The 8,910-nt window shown below is 48.7% G+C and overlaps 1 protein-coding gene across 1 annotated transcript; it reads left to right on the top strand.

Moving 5' to 3' along the window:
• The first annotated feature begins 1,380 nt into the window (after positions 1–1,380).
• On the top strand, positions 1,381–7,205 carry LOC144242521 (uncharacterized). Its single transcript, XM_077777487.1, has 4 exons — positions 1,381–1,760; positions 3,054–3,134; positions 3,893–4,006; positions 5,172–7,205. Exons 1-4 carry the CDS (start codon positions 1,670–1,672, stop codon positions 5,279–5,281), a joined length of 396 nt encoding a protein of 131 aa, XP_077633613.1. The 5' UTR covers positions 1,381–1,669; the 3' UTR covers positions 5,282–7,205.
• Positions 7,206–8,910: the final 1,705 nt, after the last annotated feature.

Here is an 8,910-nt window from a genome sequence, read left to right as displayed (position 1 = left end):
ACTTTGGCAGTATTGTTGAGAAGAGATCACCATAAGGTAAAGTACAAGCTGAGGGTACTTGGGAGACTGATGTAGCAATTTAGGCCAGACATGGGGTATTCTGTACTGAGGATGAGCAAAGGAATGTTAAGAAGTGAGTGGGTACTGACTGAGCCATTGTATCTACTATTCCCTTTGACTTGTGTGCTCTTCCCAATTTATCTGTTTTCTCATCTTATTCAGGTCTTTGCTCAGAGAGCACCTGTTTAGAGAGGCCTCCCTTGACTGACCTGTATAAAATATCAATATTCTGCCTATATATACCCTTCTTTATATATATATATATATCCTATATATCTCCTATATATATCCATCCTTACACTGGTTTTTCTCCATGGCATTTATCACCATCGGGCATATCTCTCTTACCCCTTACTATCTCCCTGCCCTGACCAGAGTAAAAGCTCTGTGATAGTAAAGACTTTGTCCACTTTGTTCACTGCTGTATTCCCAGTACTCAGAATAATACCTGACATGTAGTAGCAGCTCAAAGGTAGTATATTAAATGATGAAGTGAATGAATGGATCTCATTTCCTATATTAGTTACCTACTGCTGTGTAACAAATGACCCCCAGATCCAGGAGCTTGCAATAACATTGATTATCTCACACGGTTTCTGAGAGCCAAAAGCTGAGAGCAGCCTAGTGAGTCATTCTGGTGAGTCATTCCGCAGTCAAGTGGTCAGTCAGTGCTGCAGTCATCTGGAGGCTTGACTGGGGCTGAAGGATTTGCTTCCACGATGGATCACTCACAGAATGTGGCTATTGGCAGAAGGCCTCATTTCCTTACCTCATAGGTTGTCTGACTGTCCTTACTTCCTTCAGAGTAAGTTATGAGATGAGATGAGAGAGAGAGCAAGAGAGAGAAGTGAGCCCTGATGGCTTTTATAACCCAAGCTCAAAAGTGATGTGCCATCACATCTGCCACATTCTCCAGTCACACAGACCAACCTTGAGACAGCATGGAAGGAAACTACACAGAGACGTAGATACCAGAAGGCAGTGACTGAGGGGCCATCTTGGAGGCTGAAAATGACACTCCTTTTTATTAAGACCTTTCTCCTCCCACCTCCAGCCAATCATCTGTAACCCACTGATCATAAACTGGTGACTCACAGCTATATCCTGGGCACATGTGTTTTTGTTTGTTTGTTTTTTAAAACCATTGCCATGTTTTAGGTTATTAGAGGCAACATTTAAAAACAAAGGAAGGCTGGGGATGCCACAGTGAAGGCTGGGTGGTGAAGGCCAGTTGCTGGATGACAGTTGGGTGGTTGGAATGAGGAGGTCGTGGAAAGTCTGAGACAGTTGGAAGATGGTCCTGACTAGGGCGGAGGGATGTGGGAGACAGAGGCTAGGGAAAGAGGCAAGGGGAAAATATCAGAGGTGAAAAGAAAGAGTAAAGAATAGTTCCCTACAGAGAAAGAGGGAAATCAGGGCAGGATGTGATCTGAGAGAGAGTTTCATTTGCCTTCACTGTACTTGCAGCAGAGAGAGACACCATGAGGACAGAGTTCTGCCTTCTGGGAATTCACAACCCCATGAAGGAGGCAGGCCCACTCACAAGAAACTAGGCTACAAGGCTGAGTAAAAGAAATTTGCCAATAAAGCTGCAAAATCAGGTCACTGGATGCCAAGGAAGGAGTTGGAAGTAAGTCTGGGGCTCTCTGATCCTGAGATGAAGGCAGGCCGTCAAGAGGAGGTGTCCGGCAAGCTCAGAGGTGAGGGGGTGGGATGGGACTGAGATGCATTGTGAGTAAATGAATCAGGGAAAGGGAGAGTTGACCGAGGAGGAATGAGATGTCCAGGACCCACCCGGCACCACTTGGAGAACTGGACATAGAACAGCAGAGGAGTTTAAGAAGGGGACTGAGCCAGACAGCTTGGATTTGAATACTGATTCTGCCCCTGGTTGATTGTGTCTTCTTAGGTCGCTGTTATCTTCTCTGTGCTTTAACACCTCCATCTGTTAAATGGGTACCTACGGTGAAAGCTACACGTACAGATGATGATATATAGTAAGGGTGTAATCGATGCTAGGCAGCACTAACTAAGGTGGTGTAGAATCACCAAAGTTCTGGGGGGACAGGGCTTTAAAGAGAATTGGGTCAGGACCTCAACAAGGATCATCTGTTGAGCACCTGAGCGCATTATTGCATTAATTTTCATGCAACAACATACAAGGAACTGTGATCAGCTCAAGTTTATAGGCTCATAGATAGGAAGTGAGTGGCACAAGGCCACAGAGCAAGACAGATGTGGAGATGAGATTTGAAAGCATGTCTGTGAAGCCCTACAGCACATGTGCTCACATTGCCCTTCGGGAGCCCCCAGGAGGGCAAGGAGATTGAAGATGGTGGGGGAGCTGCTGGCCGTGAGGGGAGGGAGCAAGGGCGTTAAGCACAGGGTGTGGGGCTGCAGCCTGGTGGCATGAGAGGGTCATATAGCATTGAGCAGGGACAGGACTTGTCTTCAGGTTAGGAGGTACTGAAGAAGCTGTGGGGTGTCGGTGATGGAGAAAGGCCCTTCAGGGTGTGGGAAGGGCTGAAATCACGGTCACAGCTGAAGGAGCTTAGTTTTGGAAGAAGGAAGAGAGTGAGTTTATTGACCAGAAGAGTCAAGGGTGGTGCTGTGCTTGCTCTGTGGGGGGAACACAGAGATGATGTCTGGTAAGCTGGTAGGACACACCCAACCGGAACCCTCAACATTTAAGCAAGGGTGCCGTGGGGAGGTGGGGGGTGAAATACAGGGTACTGTGGGCACCCCTGCAGAGTCCACAGTGCTAACACGACATGTCAGCTAAAAGCCTAAGGAAGGGAGGGGTGAGGTAGGTGTGAGGCTGTAGATCGGGGCAGCAGCTTCAGCAAATGTTGGAGAAGAGACAACACATCACAGAACCTGAAGTTCACAGCCGCTGGAGCATGGGCTGTGGGTGTGGGGAGAAGCTTAAGGGCCCGGTGGCACCTTGCACTTTATTTTAATGAGGTTAATGGAGCCATTAATGTCTTGAGCAGGGAGAGCCATGATGGAATTTATCTTGAAAGCTGCCTCTACTTCCTCTGTGGGATGTGAATTGAGCGCACGCACAACTGAAGGTAGGAAACCAGGAGATAGTGGTGGTCTTGCAGGGGACAGATGACCCAGCAGTGTCAGAAAGCAGAGCAGCACACTGAAGAAATCACCCAGGCATCTTGGCAATTGTGAGGATGATGTTGTACACTCAGTGCAAGGGTCGGGTTGGGGAGAGGGATGGGGTTTGTGTGAGCAGGGGAGAGAGCTCAGTTTTGAAGCTGGGCTTTGATGCGCATGTGGGACATCTGTGTGGTCACGTCCAGCAGGAGCCGCAGTTGGGGAGCGGTGCTTTAGAAGGGCTCTGGGAAGGAGGTGATGGCTGGGGAGCGGTCAGCACTAAAATGAAACCCCACGTTTGGGTACTGTGTGTGGGAATAGGAAGATGGCTCAGCCTGGGAGAAATGAGGTCAAGGTTTGGCATTGTTTTTTAAGATGGACAAGATGTGAGCTAATTTAGACTCGGGTGGGAAGGAGTCAGTTGAGCGGGGGCGGTGGATCCCCAAAAGGGGGAGGGGACAGTGAATGGACAGGTGTCACTCAGAAGTCCAGAGTAGAGTGGAGTGCCAGGATTCACCCTGGGCAGGAGAGGACAAGGGGCAGGGGCCGAGGGGCCGAGGGAAGGGGAGACAGGCTGACACGGCTGCTCTAAAGGCCAGGAGCAAGAACTGAGCAGAGACTTGGGAGGGAGGGAGCCCAGTCGGCACGGAGGGCTGGGCTGGGCTTGGAGATCAACACTCCACCCAGACAGGAGAGGATGATCTTTGACCAATTTTGTCCACAGGACCCTGCAACTTAGTCACAGGGGAGGACATGGACAGGAAGCTGGGGCTTGGCTGGCCCGTACAGAGGACAGGCCACAGCATCCACCCCAAATTCCAAAGGCACGGACAGAAAGGTATATGCCGCAGAAATGATAGTGCAGCCTACAGACGTCTGCATCTGGGGCTGAGAGGTTTGGGCAGCCCTTGCGTGGGGACATAAGGAGTCTCCTGGGAGAAACTTCTTCTTCCCCCTGAGGGGCGACAAAGCCAGGTTCTGACCACTAGGCTTTCAACTAGAAAAGCAGGAAGTTACCTAGAGGGTCCCCACAGGGCAGCAGCCGAGCTCATCAAGAGAGGGGTTGTTTGTGACGACATCTGAGATGCTCATGCCCAGGTGAGGAGGGATCCCAGGTGCTTGGCTCGGCTTTCGCACCCCAGCTGGTGCTGCCTGGGGGGGGTGGGGTGCTCAGTCAACACCTGTACCCACAAACCGCCCTTCACGCACCAGGCACACCCCTGAGCAATACCCTCCCCGTCCAGGCCTCCTTCCGGAGGGGGGAACACTTGCCCACAGAGCACATTGCTGCACGCACACTACCGCGCAGAAAGGGTTCTTTGATACCAGTTTTGTGAATGAGGAAAAAGCAGATGGGAGAAGTTGAGTGATTTTTTTCCCCTAAGATCACCCAGCTCATGTGTGATGGCATCTGATTGCAATGCATCCTCTTGTGTTTTGACATCCAGCTGACGGTCCATGGTTGTTCCCTTCAGTAGGCCCATCTGGCAAACGGCAGCCCCCTCACCCCGGCCCCCCCACCCCAGGTCAAGGTCAACTCCTAGCAGACTCCTGCCTATTGGAAGGTAGCTGGAGGTGGCTGGGGAAAGCCTCCCCACCCTGATGATGGAGTTTATGCTCTTTAACCTCAAGTAGGCATGGCTGAGGTGCTGTCTGGCCCACTCTTCTGAATGACTATTTCATACCTTCTTTTCCTCTGACTTCACACCTCCTGGGAGCAGCCAAGGCTTTGGCGTGCCCCCTGGTTGATGGTGGGAGACTGAGGCAGGAGTCGAGCTCCAGAACCAATGCACCCTCCCACCCTGAGTAAGCGAAGGGCTGGGCCTGTGCCTGCACTGCCCGTCCCCCTGCCCTGTCCGCAGGGATCCATGAAACAAGCAGATTCTCCACGGTTTGGCAATAGCTACTCTCGACACCAATGAACATGTTTAATATGCTCTCAGGAGAGAAGGTGTTTATGAATAGAGGTTCCATTAATACTGCATTTTTCTCTGACTGCTCAGGGCCGTGGGAACCACGACGGAACCAGTCTGTCTCTGCCCGCACCCGGGAGAAAATCTGGAACCGTGTGGGCTCTCGCCTGGCTGTGTCCCACCTGGGAGCGCTGAGCTGACATGTATGGAGATTCGCTGCAACTCTACTTCCCAGATCACACTGGGCCTCCTGTACCCCCTCTGCCTGAAGAGCTCCAGGAACCAAGGAGAAGTGTGTCTTTGGGGCAAGATAACCCCTCAGAGCCTCAGGGCTCTGGCCCAGCTCTGTCAAGGTCAAAGAGCAGAGAGGGTCTGGCCAGGCCCTAGTCTCTCTCTGCCCCAGGGCCAAGGTATCTTTGGTTCACAAGCCTCGTTGAGCCAGTCATTATTTAGGGGGCTTTAAGAAACATATTAGAAAAAATTGTTTAAAAGCATTCGGTTTCTAATCATTATTCTAGCTCGGGAACTGTCTAAATGGCCACTGGAAACGTATTTCCTTCTCAGGCTGAAAAGTTGAGGTGACCTTCTTTAGTGGCGAACACTGTCTTTTAAAACCACAAATCTCAGAGTTGACTCTGGCAGGTTGAGTGTCTACAGACACCTGGCCATGCCTTACGGGTAAGACACAACAGCAATGACAGTTGAAGTGACAGGAGTCCATAAAGTCCCCTCAGTGGCAGAGTCAGTTCAAATTTGGCATCCTCCAAATGGAAAGGAATCCCCAGGAAAACAGGACTGGGGATTTTGCTGGAAATGGACCTGACAGATTTCCTGGTTCTCCATAGGCTCAGCAGCCCTAGGCCACACAGGCAGGTAGGCTGGAAGATTCTAGCACAGGAGCTGGTAGACCTGGGAGGGGACGGGTAGAGAAGTAGAGACGTGCAGAAGGACTGTGCCCTGAATTGTGTTTCTGAGTGCTGGGAAATAGTGCCTGGGTTAGAGCTGGCCCTCTCTGCAGAGTCATTGTTGAAGGTGCTGGGGAAGAAAGGGCTAGAAGGAGCCAGGGAGAGCCATGCATCCGCACCAAGACTTCTTGGTTAGGTCCCAGGCCCTGGCAGCTTGACTTTTTGTCCTGTCCCTGTGAGCCTGATTCCTGCCTCTTGGTTCTGGTCTCTTAGTTCTAGTCTGGGGGGACCCTTGCATTTGCCCATGGCCACCTTTTGTCACTCCATTCCAGAAGCCTCTCTCAAGGGCTTCCGCAGCACCCCCCAGGCTGCTTCCCCAAAGCCCCAGAGATCTCAGGATGCTGTGAGCACTGTGTGGGGTGGTGTGAGGGGGGATGGGGGTAGAACCTCTCCCACGAAGTGTCAAAAGTGTCACTCTGGCCTGCTGGCCTGGAGTTTCCATAATGATGGTAATGAATGTAAGATTCCAAGAAGAAAGTGCCGCTCCTTCAAGCTGCTCAAATAAGGCAATGATGGGAGAGAGGAATGTGGGAAGTGAGCCTCAAGGTGAATGGGGTGGGCGTGGGGGTGGCAGGCAGGACTGAGGTCCGTTTTTTCTCTGAAATGACTTTTACACCCTTTCTTAACTCCCCTTACTTCCAATGCCCCACCTCCCCTCCCTCTCAGCTGCTACACTGCTTCCTGTTTAACCCAGAAAACAGAGGAGAACTCCCGATTTTGTCAGTAACCAGCTATTCCACTGGATCCTACCCTACTTCCTAGTCAAGGACATCCCTCCTGCAATTGACCTCTATCCACCTGCACCATTAGTTGTTCCGTCTGTAGGGGACCATTTTCAAGCAAATAAAATCATGCTGGGGGAGTGAACGTTTAAAAATCAACTCTGTTGAGGTATTATAATTTGGATATAAAATGCACCCATTGTTAAGAGTGAAGTTAGGTGAATTTTGACAAATGGGTATACCCACGTAACCACCACCATGGTCAAGTTCTACAAGATTGCCATCACCCCGCCCCAAAAAGTGTCCCACTGCTGAGCGCTATTCCCTTGTACAGACATGGTACAATTTGTTCACGCATTTGTCTGTGGATATGCAATTGGGCTGTTTCTACTTTTTGGCTATTATGAATAAAACATGCAGTGAACATTCATGTATAAGTCTTTGTGTGGAAACATGTTATCATTTCTCTTGAGTAAATATCAAGTGTAATAGCCTGGCCAGATGATAACGTATATTCAGTTTTATTAGAAACTTCCAAACTGTTTTCCACAATGGTACCATTTGATATTTCCAAAGCAGTCCATGAAAGTTCCACATGCTACATTTCGTACTGCTGGGGAGGACTGGCAGGGGTCCCCCTAAATTTAGCCATTCATGTGTGTGTGTGTGTGTGTGTGTGTGTGTGTGTGTGTAGGTATGTCCATTTTGTTTGCAATTTGCTTTCTCTAACAATGACTGATGAGAAACACCTTTTCACGTACCTGTTGGCTATTTACATGTCTTCTTTTGTGAAGGATATGTTCATTTGCCTATTGTTTTAGCCTTCTACACATCACCACAAATTTGTCAGAGTAAACGGAAAAAACAAGGCATGTTGTCTCACAGTTTCTGTGGGTCAGGTATAGCTGAGCTGGGCCTTCTGTTCCCAGTCTTAGGGGCTTGCAGGGAAGGTGTTGGGGAGTGCTGGGGTCCCACCTGGGGCCCAGGTCTCCTTCCAAGCACATGTTATTGGCAGAATTCATTTCCCTGCAGCTGTAGAACTCATGGAGCTTTACTTCAAGGCCAACAGGAATGATCTGCCTCCTGAGCCTCACTTATAAAGGTTCACCTGATTAGCTCAGGCCCACCCAGAATAATCTATCTCAGTTAAAAAAAATTTTTTTTTAATGTTTATCTTTGAGGGGTGCCTGGGTGGCTCAGTCCNAAGGTTCACCTGATTAGCTCAGGCCCACCCAGAATAATCTATCTCAGTTAAAAAAAATTTTTTTTTTAATGTTTATCTTTGAGGGGTGGCTGGGTGGCTCAGTCCGTTAAGCCTCTGACTTCGGTTCAGGTCATGATCTCACAGTTCATGGGTTCAAGCACTGCATTGGGCTCTGTGCTGACAGCTTGGAGCCTGGAACCTGCTTCAGATTGTGTGTGTGTCTGTCTCTGCCCCTGCTTGCACTCTGTCTCAGAAAAAAAAAATTTAAATGTATATTTTTGAGAGACAGAGTACAAGTGGGAGAGGGGCAGAGAGTATCTCCCTTTTGATTAGCTTTACTTATGTCTGTCAAAATGTCGTCATATAATACAGTGTAACTTAATCATGGGAGTGATATCCATAATATTCAGAGATCCTGCTCAAGGAGAGAGAATTATATAAGGGCATGGGTCGGTCGTTGGGGTCATCATAGAACCCTTCTTACCATGCTCATTTTTAATTGGTTTGTCTCCTGTTTGAGTTATGTGAGTACTGTATAAATTTGGGGTACAAATCCTATGCAGATATGTGTATTGCAAATATTTTCTCCCAAATAAGTTTGCCTTCTCATTTTCTTAGTGTTTTTGGTAGCATAGGGATTTTTAATTTTGATAAAGTCCAACTGTCAGCTCTTACAGTTCATGCTTTTTATTCCTCCAGAAGAAATCTCTGCTTTCCCAAGAGTTGCAGTGTATTCTCCTATGTTTTAGAAATTTGATGGCTTTACCCCTTACATTTAGTTCTGTGACCCCTTGTAAGTCAACTTTTGTGTATCCTGTGAGTTAAGAGTTGAGATTCACTTATTTTTCCATTTTGCCAGCAGTATCTGCTGAAAACACCATTTCCTCCATTAAATTACTTTGGTATTTTAACTGAAAATTGTGTATGTAGTGTAGTGT

The sequence above is a fragment of the Crocuta crocuta genome, unplaced genomic scaffold (genome assembly GCF_008692635.1).
Source record: "Crocuta crocuta isolate KB4526 unplaced genomic scaffold, BGI_CrCroc_1.0 scaffold384, whole genome shotgun sequence".
NCBI lineage: Eukaryota > Metazoa > Chordata > Mammalia > Carnivora > Hyaenidae > Crocuta > Crocuta crocuta.
This window is presented reverse-complemented; position numbering and strand designations above follow the sequence as displayed.